The sequence below is a fragment of the Callospermophilus lateralis genome, chromosome 7, assembly GCF_048772815.1.
Source record: "Callospermophilus lateralis isolate mCalLat2 chromosome 7, mCalLat2.hap1, whole genome shotgun sequence".
In the NCBI taxonomy this organism is placed as follows: domain Eukaryota; kingdom Metazoa; phylum Chordata; class Mammalia; order Rodentia; family Sciuridae; genus Callospermophilus; species Callospermophilus lateralis.
Window position 1 is genome coordinate 133,760,507 of NC_135311.1, and position 19,764 is coordinate 133,780,270.

At 55.1% G+C, this 19,764-nt stretch overlaps 1 protein-coding gene and 1 long non-coding RNA gene across 3 annotated transcripts in view; one reads left to right on the top strand and one right to left on the bottom strand.

Moving 5' to 3' along the window:
• Nucleotides 1–19,764, bottom strand: part of Fhad1 (forkhead associated phosphopeptide binding domain 1) — a 113,006-nt gene that overhangs the window by 72,789 nt on the left and 20,453 nt on the right. The window contains exons 3-4 of the mRNA XM_077109975.1: nt 10,927–11,194; nt 1,405–1,514 (exon numbers count right to left, since the gene is read on the bottom strand). Of these exons, the coding sequence (XP_076966090.1) occupies nt 1,405–1,514; nt 10,927–11,194 (378 nt within the window). The remainder of the gene's footprint in view (nt 1–1,404; nt 1,515–10,926; nt 11,195–19,764) is intronic.
• On the top strand, nt 1,418–10,456 carry LOC143403288 (uncharacterized). 2 transcript variants are annotated; one of them, XR_013091855.2, is made up of 4 exons: nt 1,418–1,526; nt 2,187–2,338; nt 5,167–5,302; nt 10,125–10,456. It is a non-coding gene; the product is annotated as an uncharacterized LOC143403288 (long non-coding RNA). The 2 variants fall into 2 exon arrangements; XR_013155553.1 differs by lacking the exon at nt 10,125–10,456 and adding an exon at nt 8,389–8,564.

Sequence of the window (19,764 nt, forward strand, 5' to 3'; positions counted from 1 at the left end):
AGGGTCTCCCTGAGCTGCTTGGGACCTCGCTAAGTGGCTGAGGCTGGCTTCGAACTTGTGACCCTCCTGCCTCAGCCTCGCAAGCCGCTGGGATGACAGGCATGCGCCACCAGGCCCGGCGTCATCAAGCAATTTCCTGATCATCACCAGCCAGCTCTGTCCTGGCCTCTGTGGTCCCTGAGGCCACTGCGCTGGGAAGAAGCTCAGGGTGAGAGGTCACTGCAGAGAGCGGCTTGCCACCAAGGCACCTCAGTGAGGCCCGGACCCGGGAACCCACCCTGGAGACCCCCAGCCCTGCCACCCCACCAGCTGGTGGCAGCTGAGCAAGAGGCAAGAGGGGCCACCTGGGGGTCTGCCCTGGGGGCGTGGGAAATGGTCACTGCTGTCTGAAGCCACGGGGTTTGGGGCTGGCTTGCTGCCCAGCAGTGCACAAGTGGCAGTGTATCCTGGGCTGGCTCTTCGTCCCCCTTGGCATCAGGACAGCTGCTCCAGGACCACCCTCCACCTGAAGCTGCAGGTCCCCAGGCCCATCCTGTGGGCACAGGGACTCTGCTTGCTGTTTCCCACGGACTCAGACCTGCCGCAGGGCCAGGCCTTGACGTCACCAGGCTGGGTTTTGTTTTTTGGTGCCAGGGATCGAACTCAGAGGCACTCAACCACTGAGCCACCTCCCCAGGCCTGTTCTGTACTTTATTAGAGACAGGGTCTCACTGAGCTGCTTGGGGCCTGGCTTTTGCTGAGACTGGCTTTGAACTCACGATCCTCCTGCCTCAGCCTCCTGAGCCTCTGGGAGGACAGGCGTGGGCCCTGGTGCCCGGCTTGCCAGGCTGTTTCCTAACAGTGATTTCCAAGCTGCGGCCAAGTGGGAGAGATGACTTGGACCCGTCCTTCCCAGGTTCACTTAATAGCACTCATCTGACTCCTGCTGTGTGTCTCAGTCTCCAAACCTCTCTCGTTCTGTAACAAGTCTCTCTTTGGATCAGTTTTCTCTGACCTATGTATCACCTCTTCCTCGTAGGACCAGCTTAGAAGTTAGCCAGACCTGGGTCTGAGTCCTAGTTCCGCCCCCTGAACTGTGCAAACTTGGGCAAGATACTCAACCTCTCTGAGCTTCAGTTTCCTCATCAGCCAAGTGAAGATGTTAAAGTTCATCCTGAAGACAGCAAAGATGAAATGAACTAACAAATGTCAAGGACACAGGACACCATCTGGCACATAGTAGGTGCTCAACAAGCAGGGGTTGTGGACGTTATTTTTTGGGGGATATAACTTTTGGTTAAATACGAGGCGGTTTTGTGACACCAGAGAAAGGGGCACTTCTAGACCACAGAGGACCACCAGGTGGCAGCAAGTCCCCTACGGTCCACTGGCTGCTGTAGCCCCGCCCTTCCCGGGACCCTTCACCTTGTCCTGCTGGACCATGTCCGGATCCATGAAAATCTCCGGGGGAGGCACGGGTCCCGAAATGCCCTCCGGCATGGCGTGTTCCGGCATCTCCACGGGGCCCGTCCACACTGAGGCATGAGGTGGGTAGAGAACACAGAAGACGTGGTGAGTTTTATCCCGGACTTAGGTCCATGTGACTTTAAAGTGACAAAGCAGGGTGTGTGCACCCGAGGAGCAGTGGAATCCCTACAGAGGCTTGGGAAGTAGAGGAGCCACCACTTCCTCTCTCCCGGGGCTCGGTCACCTTGATTTGTCTTTGTCCAGACTTTTTTTTTTTTTTTTTCTATGTTGCATAAAGATCTGGTGGCCTAGGGCAGGTCACTTGATCTCTCTCTGCTTGAGTTTCCACATATCTAACTTAGGGCCACCAACTGTCTCTAGGATAGAGAGCTATTGTGCCGGGTGTGTTGGCACACATCTGTGATCCAGCGACTCAGGAGGCTGAGGCAGGAGGATCACAAGTTGGTCCTTAGCAAGATGAAGAGGTACATAGGAAGACTTAGCAAGACCCTGTCTCGAAATAAAATATAAGAAGGGCTGTGGATGTGGCTCAGCAGTTAAGTGCCCCTGGGTTCCGTCATATGAATGTCCCTCCCCTCAAAAGAAGAGTTGTTGTGAGGATTAAATGTCACATAGAACAGGAGTCAGCACATTACAGCTCTGGGCCAAAGGTGGCCCAATGCTTGTTTTTGAGAATAAAGGAACACGGCCACAGTCAGTCCTTCATGTGTCACCTACAGCTGCTGCCAAGCCACGGGGGAGAACTCGAGTCACAACACGACCCACAGGACCCTTGAAGCCTGGGATAGTTACTGCCGGCTCCTCCTGTTGTCTGGCCTTCATCCTGATCCCTGGCACATGGCTCCTAAATCTCTGGGACTCCCAGTGGGAAGTAGGTTGCCAGGGGAAACAGCCGTGTGATTAGAGGGTCCCGACTCTCAGCCCTGCACCCCAGCCCCTGGGGAGGGGAGGGCTGAAGGTCTTGCTCAGATTGGCCACTGATTCCGTCAATCACGCTCATGCCGCAGCCTCCCTGGGACCCTCAAAGCAGGGGTTTGGGGAGCTCCCAGGCTGTTCCACACAGGCAGGTGCCTGCAGGGTGGGGTGACCAGAGAGGGCGTGGAGGCTCTGTGCCCCCAGGGTCCCCACATCCCGTGTCCTATGTACCTCTTCATCTGCCTGTTCATTTGTATCCTTAAAAATATTTTTCTCGTCACAAATTGGCAAAAGCGAGTGAGAGTTTTCCCTGAGTCCTGGGAGCCATCCTCTGTCAAGGGACCAAATCTGAGAAGGGATGGTGGGAACCCGCATCTGTGGTGGGGGGTCCGTGGGGCTGAGCCCTGCAGGACAGACACCGGCCCAGGAAACGAAGGAACAGACTTAACGTCTAGGACACCGGCTGGTGCTGGAGAGGTGCTTGGTCGGCGCTGTAGTTGGGATCCCGAATGTCACCTGAGGCCCATGTGCTACAGCCTTGGTCCCAGCCTGTGGTGCTAGGGAGGGGGTGGGACCTTTGGCAGGTGGGGCCTAGAGGGAGGAAGCTGGGTTATTGGAGGCGTGTCCTGGGGATATTGGACCCCAGCCCCTCCCTCTCCTTTACTTCCTGTGAACAGTTTGCCTCACCGCATGCTCCTGCCATGATGTCCTGTGTGGCCACAGACCAAAGGCTACTGGGCCAGGCAACCATGGACTGAAACCTCTGATGGTGAACCAAAGTAAACCTTTCTTCTTTTTTAAGTTGATTATCTCAGGTATTTTGTCTCAGTCATGGAAAGCTGACGAACATGGTGGGTATACTTCCCATATTTTGGTGACCAGAGTATTAGGAGACTAAAGAAGAGTAGAAAACATTTTAGCTTTTTATTTTTTTCCTCTCTACAGGCTCTTTAAAGAAAGCTTGCCTACCCCTACGTGAAGCATTTAGCAGTAAATGTTATTTTTATAATTTCATATTTTAAAAAGCATAATTAAATTTTCATGTAGAGATTCTTCTCCAGCATGCTTTTGCACAGGAGAGGGGAAAGACCTCTTCTCTAATGTATTTGTAGTAGCACCATATTCTTTTCGTTGGTAACAGTGTCTATTGCACAAATGTATCAAAACATATTTAACTAGGACCCACCTGCTAGACTTTTAGGTATTCCTGACTTTTTTCTTATTCAACCCTAATTTTATTTATCTAACTCTAAATTTTAAAATTTAACCCTAATTTGTCTTATTTAACCCTACGAGCTGACTTTCAGGGATTCCGACAGTTACATTTGGAATCTTTATGTCAAATATCTTCTATTCATTGACATGAATAGTGTTAGATTTTTGTCACTGTGACAAAAGACCTGAGAAAAACAACTCGAAGAAGGAAAAATTCATCTTGGCTCACAGTTTCAGAGGTTTCCGTCTATGGTAGGTGGACGCCATTCCTATGGGTCTGTGGTGAGGGGGGCCGTCAGGGAATTAGAGAGAGGGCAGAAGGGGCAGTGGTCAAAAATACCCTCAGGGCCACCCCGAGTGACCCACGTCCTTCAACTAGGCCCCGCCTCCTGAAGCTGCCCTCCGCGGTATGCACCAGGCTGTGATCCCATCCGGAGGCTGACCGGTCAGTGAGGTCGGCGCCCTGACCAGGCACTTCCCGAGCCTGTGCACGCCACTGCTCTGGGGACCGAGCCTTCAACACGCGGACCTTGGGGACTTTCCAGATCCAGCCTCACCAACAGGGAATAAGGACTTGGGGGGTGGGGATTTTTGAAAGGATTTCCACGATCCTGCTTTTGAGGTGACTGGGCTCCGAGCGGGGCTCTGGATTTCCCACGGACTGTGAGTCCCGGGCCGTCGTCCCTCACACCTTCTCTTGTTGAAAGGGAGGACGGGAACTGTCTGCTTTCAAAGGCGGGAGACCCGTCAGAAGGGGGCACAGCAGCGATTGGTGACATCTGCACGGTCACCTCGGGGCTGTTCACTCATTCTGGTTCTGCATTTTTAAAGTCCCTTAGAGCCGGTGGATCCCCCCTAGATCTTTGTGAACCGAGACGGACACGATACCTTTATTTTACTTTTATGTGGTGCTGAGGATGGAAGCCAGTGCCCCACACGTGCAAGGCGAGCGCACGGCAGTCAAGCCCAGGGCCTGAGGGGCAAGGTGCTCAGGAACACTGTCCGTGAGCCAAAGCACAGGCTCGACGCCTACGGGGCCTCCCCATTCTTTGTGGTTTTCCTCTTCAAGGTTTTAGTTAGAAAATATTAAATGGAAAATTCCAGAAGTACACAATTCACAAGTTTTACATGGAGCACCATTCTGAGTAGCATGTCTTGCACTGTCCGGCTCCATCCTGCCCAGGACATGAACCATCCCCTGGTCCAGAACATCCGTGCAGTATATGCTCCCCCCATTAGTCACTTAGTAGCTGGCTTGGTTAACCCATCAACTGTCACAGAATCGCCACGCTCATGTTCAAGACACCCTCAAGGTAGATTTTAGTGGCCCCAAAGCTCAAGACAATGCAAAGTGGGCTCCAGGCATTAAACACGGAAGGACAGAAGGACTCCGACACCATGTGACAGCCACTGCTGGGTGCAGGAGTGTTCATAGGTTCGGTCCAACCCATGGTTTGGGGAGGGTCCTGGAGCCAAATCCCCGGTGGCAGGGGTAGGGGGGAGCTGTTGCTATTCCAACAATTTTCCATAGGTCAACTCTGGCCCTTACTGCCATTGGCTCCATTTCAGAAATGAGAAACCAGGTGCACACAGCCTGTGATGCCACAGTCCAGGAGGGGGAATGTCAGGATCTGAAGCCAGATGGGCACACACCAATACAGAAGTATGTCCCCCCGGGGTGCGGAATGCATGAAGGAGCGAGCAGGTGAGTGAACTAGGACCAGTTCACCCTCCCAGACCTGTCCCAAGAGAATGCTGTCCGGTGCCTGGCTGGGGACAGTTCCACTCTCCTGCTGAAGGCCGAGGGTTGGACAGACGGAGACTTGTGGAACTGTAAGATCTCCTGGACGAAGCAGTTAAGAAAGCAGCCTGGCTCTGCCAGGACGGGGGTCTCTGTGACATGAGATTTCAGTGCTAAGGCCTGGAAAGTCCAGGGAAAACTGGGGCAAGTTGGGCAATTCAGAAAAAGGGAAGAGGAAGCCCCCCTAGCCACGCACCCCTCCCACTGGATTTCCTGCCACCATGGGAGGCGGGACCCAGGAAGATCCTCGGCCGAGGTCAGGAGAGCAAGTGTCCCCTGAGACCACAAATGCCACATTGTTCCAGCGTCGTGCACCGAGGGGAGCAGGCCTTGGGCCCGGGCACGAGGAAACAAGATGGTGGCGCCCTCTTTCTGTCCTTCCACCCTTCCCTGACCCTCTTCCCCTGACCCTCTTCCTCCCTGGGTGAAGCCAGTTGTCAGGAAACAGCCACCTGACTCGCAGTAGTCACATTGAAAAGGAAAGCGAAAAGGTGAAGTTAGTTTTAATAATACATTTTATTTAACCCAATATATCAAAAGCATCGTTGCAACATGTATGTTTATCTGCACCAAAAATATTGAGAGATTCCACATTCTTGTTTTTTTTTAATGGTATGAAGTCTTTGGTGTCCAGGGTTTGCTTTGCCCGTCCAGTACATCCCAATTTGGAAGATAAGTTTTCATCAGGAAGACTTGATCTATGTTTAGATTTCACAAACACGTCCGCTTGAATAAAGGAGACCACAAACGCAAGTTGTTCCAAACATACGAGACGTTCCCAGGCTGAAATGAGTAGCGGGGTTTAAATTTAAATTTGTGAAAATTAGACGTCCTTTGGTCAGTTACTTACTCACACATTTCAGATGCTCACAAGCCGCCCAGGGCGTGGAAGGAGAGGGCACGGGGTGACACCCCGCTGCTCCCTCGGTCTCCGCCTGACGTTTCCTTCCCGGGAAAGTCTACAGCCAGAGCCCACCCAGGGGATCAGGGAGCCGCAAGACTAAGAACAAGCCTCGAGGCCCGGCCTGGACGCTGACACCCCGCGGGAGGCGAGGCCCAGGCTTATTCTCCACAGTGGGCCTGGACGCTGCTGAGCTTGCCTTCCACCTGGGGCAGCCATTGCCTTGGGCAGGTGTCCCCACTAGGGGGTGGTCAGCTGTGTCTCATCTGACAGGCACCCACCGCCCAGGGCCTTTCCAATGGGTGCCTGACGGCGAGAAATGGGCTTCTGTGGAAAGAGTGGCCCGCGAGCCGCCAGGACGACTGTAAGAAGGGGTGCCCCCGGCCAGATGGAGGCAGGAGCTGTGCGGGGACCTCTGGAGTCAGGGCCCCCCTCAGGTGAATGGCCGGGCCAGGAGCCCCAGGGCTGGTCCTAACGGGCTCTGAGTCCAGTCCCATTGGCATCTCCAGGGGAGACTCCAGATGCTTCTGCAGCCCTGTTGGGGCTACCGCGAGTCACCCGATTGCAGGGTGGTGGTGAGCCCCTGGAGACCCAGAAGCTGGACCTCATCAACCCTCCAGGCCGCGTGACCATGTGGGTCTCTGCAGGTGCACCCTGAGAGTCCACCAGGGCAGCTGGACCTGAGGCTCAGTTTCTTTTTCTCCAGGAGGGGGGTGCCAGACAGGCTGCCTCCCCCGAACCCCACTCTTCATTGGCCACTGTTGGGCATCAGAAAGAACCCAAGGGCTGAGGTGGACAAAATGGCTTACGAGAGCCGGCCCTGTGGTCACTGAGCTCACTAGAGCTGACCCTGTCCTGTGGTCACTGGGTCATCGGCAATCCCGGTGGGGAGAATCCTGAGGAAGGGCCAGGTGGCTAGCGGCAGGTGTGGGACCAGCACCACAGGACGTCTGGGGGACAGCTATTTGCCAAACTGGGTCTCCTGGTACTTAACCGAGTTACCAGCCCTCACCGGGGACAGAATGTGTGGGTCACTCGGCTGAGGATTTGGCCTGGGTTCTTCACGTTGTGGGTGGTGCATTTAGGCTAGATAACAATCATGCATAGATAATAGGTTAATTTTTAAAATCAGTGTATATAGGCCAGGCACTGTGAGAAGTACTTCCAGGCAGGAGCTTATAACAACCTAATGAGATCGCAATTATTATCACCATCTTCATTTTGTAAATGAGGAATCTGAGGCTCAGAGATGTCAAGTCACTTGCCTAAGGTCACCCAGCTGGTAAGTGACAGAATGTGGACTTGAACCAGGTTTGTCTGATCCAGAGTCTGTGCTCTTAACCATGAGCCAGTCAATTTACTGAAGTGGAAAGGCCTTGGAGATACAGCGTTGAATTTAGAGAAGCAGGTTACCTATGTGAGGTTCAGATGATCCCTTACTGGGAGAAAAAACATAAAGCAGGATAATGTTTTTAAAAATCATTCCGTGAGTTTTCTGTTCTTGTACTGTTGCTCTGCACCCTCCACGGGCTCTTGCCATTAAGATTTGGTCTTGGCCCAGGGGCCTCTCAGTCCTGGAAGGGGAAGGGCGAATGCCCCTTGGTCAGGGATCCTCACGAGAAGGACAGGGACGCTGCTGAGCACTCGACCAGGTGCCAGACCCCCACCTCAGCTGTCCCCAGTGTCCACGGTGCTGGGACTGAGAAACCCACCTACAACAAAAATCCCCGCGTTGGGTTTCCAATCAGATTTAACAAACCAAACCCCTGACGCGAGGCAGAAATCTAGAAGGAAACAATTTGATTGAAGAACCCCGCTGGGCCGAGGTGGGTGCTGTCCACCCAGAGCCAGCTGGAGGACTGGAGCATGGAGCTGGCCAGAAGCTTGGAGCAGAGAGGCCAGATCTGAAGCAGGTGGCTCCCCGGCCCACAGGAAGGTGACAGCCCTTCTCTGCGTCAGGGAAATGAGGTGGCAGTTGGGAACAGACACCGTGGTGCCGCTGCCCCCAGCCAGTGACACCCTGGGGAGCTGTGGGGTGAAGCCTGCTGGGCCTGGGGTCCTGGAAGCCCCGACTGCTCTCCCCCCCCAGGTGGTGGAAGGCCACTGGAGAAGGCCAAGTGCAACGTCACTCAACCACGAGATGGTGACACTCGTGACCTGAGACGGGCGAATCTCAGAAATACTGCGCTGAACCGGAGACGCCTTCCACAGAAGAACCCGGACCGCACGCTCCGTGGATCTGAGGCCCCAGATTAGGGCTCTGATCCTTGGTAGAGGGGACAGGGGAGCGGCTGCCTCCAGGGTGGGGGGGGGGGACTTTCCAGGCGAGGTCATGTCCTGCGTCTTGATGGGGGTTTGAGCTACACAGGTGTGAACGACGGTCAGTTGTGGACACTCGCGGTCCACATTTCCTTGCTTGGTGGCCACTCTCAAGGCAGCCCCCTCCGTTCTTGTCCCTGCCGTCCCCCGGGGACCTGTTCTTGGTTTGGGTGTGAGGTGTCTCGCGAAGCTCCTGTTCATCAGGAAGGTCCAGGTGCAGAGGCTGGGTCTAAGAGCCGTACCTCGGCTGTCCATCCTAGTCGGCATGGACTGACCCGCGGTGTCCGTAGGCAGGTGGGGCAGGGCCGGAGGAGGTGGTCACTGGGGTGTGCCCCGGGAGGTTTGTCCTTCCTGCAGCACCTACCCTGGCCCTGGACCAGGAGCTGAGCATCTCCCCTCTGCTGTCCCCCATGCTGTGCGGCTTCACTTGGGCCCAGAGCCTGGACTCGGCCATCTCTGCACTGAGACCTCTGAAATCCTGAGCCCCAAGGAAGCTCTTCCTCCTCTGCGTCACTTCTGTCAGCGGCTTTGGTCTCGGCGATGGAAAGTCGGCGAAAACAGCGCCCTGGCGTGGTCCTCACAGAAGCTGCTGGAGCCACCTCGGTCTGCAGGGCAGCACCCGGGGCCTGGACGGCAGGAAGCTGCTTTCCAGGGTCCTCAGTCTGCAGGTCCAGGGCCGGGTGGGTGGCTCCTCCCGAGGCCTCTCTCCTGGCTGGTGGCTGGCGGCTGGTGGCCTCCTCACTGTGTCCTGACACGTCCTTCTGTGCAGGGCGTCCCTCAGGTCTCTCTTAGGAGAACATCAGTCGGAGGTCACCCTAACAGCCCATTTTAACGGAAAGTCACCACCTGCACGTGTGAGCGCGTCCTGTGGTCCCGGGCCAGCGCCTCAACGGGTGGGGTGTGAGGAGCGCCTCGCGGTCCCCAACACAGCCCGTCTCTGTCACCTGAGGTGCTCCTGAGGCTGCATCGGAAGAGGCTCTGCTGCTGGACCGTGCTCTGGGGGAAGCTGGCCGCCATTTGTGAAGAGACTCCAGCAGCCGGAGGAAGGTCCCTGAGGAAGGTCCCCGCGGAGAGGTTCCCGCGGAGAGGTCCCCGCGGAGAACTGGGGCCTCCTGCCAAAAGCCGCGTGAGGGGCACAGCTCCCTGGCTAAATGACCCCCAAATTCCTGACCCTCCCAAACTGTACAGTGCACGGGGTTTTATCTGTTTGCTTTAGTTGCTGAGTGTCAGGATGATTTGTTAAACAACCGTCGGTAAGTAATGGGCACTACGCTAATTTTACATCGAAAGACAAAACTTGTGGGGCTCTGGCTAACAGAACGCTCGCCAAGGTGCCGGGGAGGGCCGGATGTGCGTGACTTATTTTAAAGTGTGTAAGACGGGTCAGTGAGTGAACAGAAGGGTGGACACATACGAAATAAACGGGGAGGCCAGTGTCAAGGGCGGCGGGGAAGGGTCTCTGTAAACTTCTTTTTACTTTGTTGTTTGGACATTTTCTGTTCACAGTGTTGGGGGAATGGCTGCTACTTTCTTAGCCAGGGTGGCAGGAACATGGGGGCTCCATGATGATGAAGCCGCAGAAACCGTTTTGCCTCCTCTGGAACATTCCACAAGGACGACGGCTACATCCATGGTGGAGGAAGGAGACCGGGGAGGGTCCTGAGCAAGACCAGGGGAGGAGGTAGAGTCTCCTGGAGGCCTGGAGGGGGCCTGTGGCTGGGCCAGAGAGGACAGAGAGGAGACCTGGACTCCAGGGGCTGCTCAGTGGACAGTGACAGACAGCAGTCTCCCCCCCAGGTGCCCCAGCCTCCGGGGCTGGTTGAGGGGAGAAGCCCTGAGGCTGCGCGTGTCCCAAGTCCCCAGGCCCTGAGAGGAGGCGCCCGAGAACCTGGCCTTCAATGTCGTGAAAAGCCTTGAGCTCACTGGACGTCTCAGTAAACTCAGCCTCTTCTCTGAGAAATGGTGGATTTCTGCCAGCTCCGGGGGCTGTTGTGGGCAGGGGGACCTCAGGCCAGTGTTTCTGCTCATCTGCATTAAAGGGTGTCATTTCAGATTCTGTGACATATACACAGACGCACACGCAGCACGGGGCCTGCCGTGTGGACGGGGGCTTGGCGCACGGTCCAGGGACACCTGGCAGCACATCAGCAGACACGTCCCTTTATCTGTCCCCTTACTTTGTTTATCTTGATTAAAAAAAAAAATGACATGCTCTACTTTTAGAATCAGAGAAAATAAGCCAAAGACACAAGACACGCCCTCACGGCCATACCTCGGCCCCGGGTCCTCCCGGAGGCCCGCTGCCTACCTTGCTTGAGGAGGGGGGACTTGTGGCTGCTGTCCACCACGAAGGAGAACATCTTTCCGCTGGCGCTCACGGGCCGTTGGTGGGCGGCGGGGGGGACTATGGAGGGCCTGGGGAAGCCCTGGGACCAGCTTCTCTGCAGGGGCACTGGCCGGATGCCCTGGTAGAAAACGCTGAGCGGTGGCGACGTCGACGGGATCGGCTGCTGGGAGACCCGAGAGGGCTGTGGCCTGGGCCAGGCTGCTGGGCCCCTCACCCAGGGGAAGGAGACCTGTGGGCGGACAGGGGCGTCAGGGCAGTTGTGATCCGCTGCCAGGGCCTGCGTCCCTCCATCCCAGCCACGTCACCACTGCCCCGGGCCTCCGCTGGTGAGTCACGACCCTGGGGAGGCCTCCTGGACTCCCCTCGGGGTGATGGCCGCACTGTGGGCCACAGGGCACGCCCCACACCCGGGGAGGATGGCCCCGAGGTCGGGCAAGGCCAGGTGGGTCAGTGTGGGACTGAGCTGCTGAGCTGGTGGCCTGTCCCCTCTGCAGGGCAGGGGCCTTCTGTGTAGCTTGCTCACCACGGTATTCCCAGCACCAAGAACGGACACCAGCCGCCGAGGTGACCAGGCCGCTGAGGCCCAAGCCCAGCCCCTGGCCTCCACCTCTGTTTTCTTTCCACCTGTGCTGGGGTCCCGTCTGTCCCCTGAAGCTGAGAGCCCAGGAGGCGGAGACCCCGGCTGGCCGTTAGCCTCCGTCCCTGACATCCAACCTGCCTGACTCGGCCAGAGGCTCCAACATGTCTATCCCGGGAGCCTCTGGTCGGTGGGTCTGGGGGAGGCTGGGGGGGGGCGCGGATGGGGGCACGTCAGAACCCGGCCACCAAGGAGAGGAACGGGGAGAGGCTCTGACGCGGCTCTGCCCTGGCTTCAGCTGTGCGAGGATTCTGTCCTGTGCCTCGTGGTTAAACAGGGACATGGGGGAGTGTTGTCCCTCACTGCAGGGGCCCCCTGTCCCTTCCCGTGTCGTAAATGAGGCTGGAGAGGCCAAGGCTTCACCAGGCCCAGGCAGGGGTGGAGGGCCCCGGGCGCGAGCCCTGAGGCCTGTCCCTCTCCCACTTTCTCCAGCTCCCCCTCCCCCCGTCTAGTCTAGAGATTGCTGGTTTAGGAGGAGGACTCTGCTTCTGGGCTGGGGTCCTGGGGGGCGGGGGCCTCAAAGGCTGGCTGACTCCAAGTGGCCAAAGGAGAGGGGGTCTCACGGCCATAGGTCCCTCTGCCCTCCTGGACAGGCAGAGGCCACTCAGCCTCCCGGGGAGGTTCTGGGCCACCTCCTTTCTTCTCAGCCATGGTTGAGACATTTCCTGGCCAGAGGGATTGGTTCGGGGGGGGCGGGGCATGTGATCCAATCAGAGCCAAGGACACCCAGGGGACCCAGGCTTTAATTGTGAAAACCACATAGCATAATTTTCACCATTTTGAACAGTTTAACTGTATAGTTGAGTAGTGATAAGTATATTCAAATTGTTGTGAGCAGCATCTCCAGAATTCTTCCCTCTTACCAAAGTGAAACTCTCTTCCCATCAACCCCTCCCACCCCTCCCCAGCCCCCGGCAACTGCCTTCCTCTCTTCGGTCCCATCACTAGGCATCTGACTACTCTAGGTACCTCACATGAGTGGGCTCAGACATATTTGTCTTCTGGTGACTGGCTTATTCTCTTAGCATCACGTCCTCAAGGGTTATCCCTGCTGTAGCCTGTGTGGAGTCTCTTTCCTTTTCAAGGCTGAATACTATTCCGGTGAATGGCCAGACTACATTTTGCCTATTCATTTTCAAGTGATGGTCACTTGAGCTGCTTGTCATTTTGGCTGCTGTGAACAGGGCTGAGCAAGTGCAGAAACTGGTTGTGAGCCCTCTCTGGGGTCTGACCCTGAACTGCTCAGTATGAGAGGCTGGTTGGAGTGGGTCTCTCTTGCTACACAGGTCACAGGGTCTCGCTTTAGAGGGAGATGCAGGTCTATAAATGCAGCAGTGACTGCAACAGACTCTTTAGGTGTAAAATTAAAAAACAGTGTTTTTCCCCCTGAAGTTCATTGATTTAGGGTGGCCTCGGCTGGAAGGCGGAGGTTGGTCTCTGCTGAGCAGCTCAGGTCCATCAGGCAAGGGCAAGGTTTTAGCTGCTGGGAACTGCAAGGAGAGGAAGCTCCTGGCCATGCTCACAGAGAGTCTGCATGGAGCCTGGGGCCAAGGTCATGGAGCCTGGGGTCAAGGTCAGTTACCAACAAGGCTGGATTTAGAAACTTTACATTAAAAACACGTGTTAATGCATCCTTCCCCGCCCCTTCCTCCCAGTCTGGATTAGTTCTGGGTCTGGGGCAGCTCATAGTGGTCCTGAGCTCTTCCATGTCTGTCCCAGCAGGGCCGCTGGAGGCACCAGGGCTGCCTCTGGAGGCACCTGGGCAGCGCCCACCCCACCATGCTCAAGAAGCCGCACGCGTTTCCCCCACTGCGCACCCTTCCCCATGTCACTACGCAGGACCCAGGCCTTCTGCCAGGAGGCCCAGGCTGTGGATGGCAGGGAGGGCGGCCTGTCCTCCAGCGCCTGTCATGTTCCCAGCTGTTTGCAACCACTGCCGCGGGACGGCGACGGCCCCACAGAGACGGGGATGGCGGCGCCCTAACACGCGTGGTCTCCTCAGAATGACCCTGGGGTGCCGGAGGCTTTGCACCCCACCCAGGGCCGAGGATACAGAAGCTCCGCGGGTTGGCGACTCCCTGAGGCACTGCAGCCAGGAGGCGGGGCCTGCTTGACCCCAGCCCTGCTCCTAGAGCATCCAGGTTATCTGAAGTCACGTGGGCACCTGCCGGCCACACTGCAAAAGGCTCTTGGGTGGCTGGTAATGGAGAGCAGAGGTTCCAGGTTAAAAAAAAAAATGAAAGTGTCCAGTACACGGTGGGAAAACCTGCAGGCCAGTGCCTGACAGGTTCCCAGGAGGCTGGCCGCTCCCTCGGGCTGCTCCTCCAGGTCCAGGCAGCCTTCTAGAGACTGCTGTGAGGACGGAAGCCTCCACCCAGCAGGGCCTGTGACAGTGTCACTGCTGTGCCCGAGCAGCGCTGGGCCCAGCCTGTCCTGCCTCACCAGAGCTGGCTGGTTGATAAACTCGGCCACGAATGAAAATCAAATCATGTATGTTGCAATTACAGGACAGTGACAAACAGGTGGCACCCAGCCTTCCTCATCATTCTGCCTTGCTCCTTATCACCCATGGCCTTGACTTTGCCTTCAACGTTGAAAACATGACACAACCAGGCTCCTTCCGGCCCCGCGGGTGACTGGCCACGGTGGGACGCTCACACCTTACAAGCCAGGCAGGGTCACAAATCGGGGCTTGATCACTCGCACCAAAGAAGCGGGTGGGGAAGACGGGAATATGGAGCGACGTGTCGCAGCCGGACCGCCGACACCAAAGCTCCTCATCTGACGCAGCAGAGTCTCTCCTGTCCCCAAGGGACACGTGAGGTCCCAACATGCCCCGTCTCGGTTCACTTTTGTCTCCCCCATAAGCGTGAGCACACATACCCCCACCACTAAGGTGGTCACCATGCGCTGGCTCAGGGACCTGAGTGTTCAGCAAAGACCAAGAGAAACGTCCCGCGAGAACCGCCGGCTGCCTGGAGTCCCAGGGGAGAGTGGCGTGAGGTAGGACTGTAAAGAGCGCACTGTGCGGCATCTATAGCAGTGAACTTTTATCAGAAATTCTATATTTTCCACCTTTTTATTGGTGCGTTATAGTTGTGCATATCGAGGGGATCTGTTGTCACGTATTTGCACGATAGAACAAGATAGTCGGCCAAGGTCACTCCCAGCCCTCCCCTGCCCACCCCTCGGTCGCTTTCCTCTCCTGGTCTCTCCTTAATTTTCATGACCCACCCACCTTCCTTTTCCGTTTTCCTCTCTAGCCTCTGCATATGCAGGGAAACTTGACCCTCGACCTGCTGAGCTCGACTTAGAAATGCATGATTTCATTTTCATTATGGAAGATACAGCTCCGCGGTGGGTATGGTGCGCCACTGGGACGATGCTTGAGTGGCCTTGAACTCAGTACTGAGCCGGGTGGGGCTCAGGTCTCCCCTTGGGGACGATCCCGGCATTCACGTGTGTAGACTGCCCAAGGCATGGGGTCTCTTCCTCTCTACCCACCGGACAGCTCTCCTGGCTCCGGAGGTTGGGCGTGACCCACTGGGACAGTTAGCCCAGCCCCTACCTTATTTGGTAAAGAACACCCTTGGAAAGCCCTTGAAGTCCCCGTGTGGAGAGGAGCCAAGCGCGGCTCTCGCTCCCCTCCTTCCAGTGTGGAAGCTCCACCCTGAAGTGGTGGAGCCGTTCTGCCCTCGCTTTTCAAAATTATCTTCTGTGTCGTGTGGTTTTTTCGCTGCCTTGTTTCTTAGCTGAACTTCACAGCCAGCCCACTCCACGCACAGGAACCCCAGACTCCATTGCCCACGTGGGACCTGAGCAAGGATGTACCACGTTCTTGACCCATTTGTCTGCTGATGGAGACCAGGGCTGGCTCATGGTTTGGCTGCTGTGAACGTGAGCTGCAGGGATCACTGTGCTACGTGGCTTCGGTTCCTGTGGATAAACCCCGAGGAGCCGCGTGGCTGGGTGGCGCGTGGCCCCTGGCCAGCCTCTGGGGAACCTCCACACTCATGTCCGTGGTGGCTGTGCTGACTCACGGTCCCCACCGAGCAGCAGACCTTTGCTCTTCACTTTTCAGAGAGCTGTTGGTTACACATTTGCCAGCAGATGGCTGAGCACGCAGCTCCGTGCCTGCTACACACTACAGGTGTTCGCTGACCCAACTGGACCAGCCCTGGGCAGACACAGTAGAAGTGAAACGTCCTTCAGCTGATTCTGGGCGAGAGCAGGGGAAATACACCATGATGCAGAAATTAAGGAAATGCTAAAGTAAAAAAAAAAGGTGGGCAGATGACAGTGACCCCAGGCCCACCCACCACGCATGGTAGAGAGTGATCACAGCTCACCACGTGGAGGAGAGCTGCCGTGCTGCGGCCCCATCTACCAACACGTGGGGTGGCTTTTCCCAGCTGGCTTCCATCTAGTGACTACAGCCAGGACCTACAAGACCATCTTCCAGGTTCCTGCAGGCAAGGTATCGGTGACCCACAGGGACACTACAGGATTATACGGTAGAAACTGTAATACCTCGAATCCACACTGTGAGACAGGAAGACACACGGACGACATGAAGAAACGGGAAGAAAGGGCCTGAAACAAGCCAAGCTGATACAATGGTAGATGCACTGACAGCCCAGGAGCTGGAATGTCAGGGAAGGAGAGCAGAAGATACATGATTAAAATGATGTGCGAAGCAAAGAATGAATTGAGAGAGCAAGTGCAGGCCGCAATGAGGTGAGAGAGGACATACAGGTAGCAAGATTACTTCAAGAAAGAGAGAGATGCTGGAAAAAAAAAAACACCAGAAATCCTTGAATGAAGGAAACAATAAACCAAAAAAATTCAATAGAAAGCATCAAGAACAGACTAGATCACTTGGAAGACAGAACGTCATGCAATGGAGACAAAATATGTATCTTGAAAACAAAGTTGGCCACACAGTGAAGATGGTGAGAAACCATGAACAGAACCTCCAAAGAATTATGGGATGATATGTCAAGACCAAATTAAGAATTATTGGGATAAAGAGAGGCACAGAGATACAAACCAAAGAAATGCACAATTTCTTCAATGAAATAACATCAGAAAATGTCCCAAACATGAAGAATGAATTAAAAAATTGAATACAAGAGGCTTACAGGATACCAAATATACAAAATTACAACAGATCCACACCAAGTCACATTATCCTGAAAACGCCTAGTCTACAGAATAGGGAGAGAATTTTAAAAGCCGCAAGAGAAGAGCTTCAGGTTACACATAGGGAGAAACCCATTAGGAGCTCAGGGGATTTCTCAGCCAGGAGATCCTGGAGCAGCATACAGCAAGCTCTGAAAGAACAGAGGGTGGCCATGTGTTAGAGGGTCATGCGGTGGCCAAGGCTGGGACAATCTGAGCCACAGATGAGTGTCAAAGTGGTGGGTCATGATTCGAAGTGTAAAATGAGTGCACAGGAACCGCGCTGGTGGGAATGTGGTTGGGTGGAGGCTTCCCTGGGGGCGGAGACGCTTCCTGGTGGAACCTGCAGAGTGCAACACCACTTGCTCCAGCAGGGGGAGCTCGTGCCCTCCCTGAGGCTGTGCAACACCCAGAGACCATGGAGAAACCTGGTGACCGGCCCTCGTCACCCTCACCGGGGAGATGGAGCTGACGGGTGTCTGGACACTGCGGGCTGGCAGCACGCTTGGCCTCTGCCGCATGTGTTCTGAAGGCCACGACCCCAGGTGAAGCAGAGACAGACACAGACACAGATGGGGCATGTTCTCAGGTAGGGGCCACCAAGGAGAGGAGAACCAAGGGAAGATTGAGAAATAGTGGCCGACCCAGGGGACGAGGTGACTGAGCAACATGGGCCCGGGGTGGCGTGGCTCCTGAAGTGTGGTGACACTGACCGACCCATGCTGTGTGTGTGTGTGTGTGTGTGTGTGTGTGTGTGTGTGTGCAGACACTGACCGACCCATGCCGTGGTCCAGGACAGACGTTAAGATGTGGCCGTGGAAGCTGCAGAGTTCTGTGCCACTTCCTGTGCCATCATGACATCTCCCTGTAAATCCAAATTCTGCCCCCCCTCCAAAAAAATACAACAAAAAACATGACTTTTTAAAAAGGCTTTGAGTCACCAGGAAAAAAAATAGTGGAGAACCTTTGAGCAGTGGATGGCAGAGCAGCTCACTCAGGGGGAGACCTAGGGGCCCACCCGCAGCCCCTGCCACCTCAGCTTTGCCAGACTTGTCTATAACTACCAGCTGAAGGGACCTAAAGGGACATGGAAGGTAGGCAGTGGAGGATGGGGGATCCCCTCCACCCCAGGAAGGGCGCATGAGCCACGCTTGGGTGTCAGTGATTTGGGTACCTTGCCACATCTGCCTGATAAGGACCTAACAAAGATGGAAGGGACAGATATCTGATCATCATTTGAGCACCTGAATCCAGCCAGGCCTGAAGCCCTTATGCTTATGACTTCCTACCTTTTTATCTATTTATTTATTTATCTTTTGCTTAGGCTAGTTTGAGTTAGGGTTTTGAAATGTGCTAATAACGAAATTTTCTGGATAGTATGATTATTGTGATTTTAGCACAAGCATCAATATGTCATCAGAATTAAAGGTGCTATTACACAGGTTCTGACATGTTCAAATGAAGCCCATCACGCTGTGATGATTTACCTTTAATCAGATTTACCTTTAAACTTATAAAAGTAAAACAGTGGCCCAGAAAAGTGATCTAAGACCAAGGAACCAGTCACAAGACAGGCAGTGAAACATTAAATAGAGAAGCAGAACAAACAGTTCTCTAGCTGCAGTCGACTGCACAGTGTAAACCCTGTTTTTCTGCTTCAAAAGTTACACCAGGGGAAACATCCCAAAGTCTTGAAAGAAAACTTTGCAACTTAAGAAACAGGTAAAAGTTATAACATACGCGTGTGATTGTTGTCTGTTAATGTCTGGCATATCTTTTGGCTGTTATCAATGTCATTCTTCTATTGCTCTCTGCACAAGCCCATCTCTATGCCTGTGTGTAGATTGGGATCCATATTTCCAAGCTCTGTGTTCGAGAGGTAATAAAACAATTGTTCACATCCGTTTCTTCTTTTCTTATTCCTTAGTTACCTGGGTTAGCTGTGAGGGCCCAGCTCCTGGCAGACACAGGGCCCAGTCTGCATTCCTTCTTCCTCCTGATCCCCACCACCACCTTTTTTTTTTCTTTTGCTTCTTCCAGAAACTGAATAAATGGAGGCGGGTGTTTGGGGTGGAGGTTGCATTCTCCTGGAGGCAGCCGATGGTGACTGCTCACGGGGCACCACGGATCTCAGGCTGCCCTGACGGTGGACCAGGAAAGCCAACCTGGTCCACGCTGAAGTGGACGGCTTGGCGGTCTCCCAATGACGCCTTCTTTATGAAGATAGATAAGGACCTAGATTTGGTCCACGGCTGTAAGTTCATCCTCCGCAGGTGAAGAGGACCGGATTGAGCCTTTTACAGATATTGGTCCAGCTCCTCCTCTGCCCATTTCCTCTGTGTGACCCTGACCACGTGTAAGGTAATGGCAGCTGCTTCTTACTTTGTGAGGATGGATGGGGTGGCGTCTAGCTCAGGGTGCATCCTGAACTGCTCGTGACACACAGCCACCAGGCAGCTGCGTCCTCCAGGAAGAAACAGGAAGGGACAGGGGGTGGCCTGCCGCGGGGATGTGGTAATGGAGGCGATTCCTGGTAAATGGGGGCGAGGGGGAAAGCCAGAGCCCACGCTGCCTTTTCCTCCCTCCTTGGTGGCCCTGTTTCACCCACTAAGTCGTCCCCAGCAGCAGGGGAAGCCGCAGGCCAGCCTGGGGCTGCAGGGAGCACTGTGGCCTGAGCGCCCACGGCCCTGGGATCTCTAAGCTCCTGGGAAACCCTCCTAGACTGGGGCTCACGAGATCTGTCCCTTGATCTGCATTCTGGCCGTCACCGACAGACACATCGCCTTGGGAAAGTGTGGCACCTCTTTGGGACTTAGCTTACCCAGGATGGGACGGTCCCAATGGCCTCTGCAAGAATTCTGAAGGGGGAAAGGACACCTTTGATGAGTGTGTAGAAACCGGAAACTGAAACTCAGGTCGTATTGGAAGGTGAACTTGGCCCATCAAAGCCCTCACTTTTGACCGTGTCCTTCCCCAAGAAG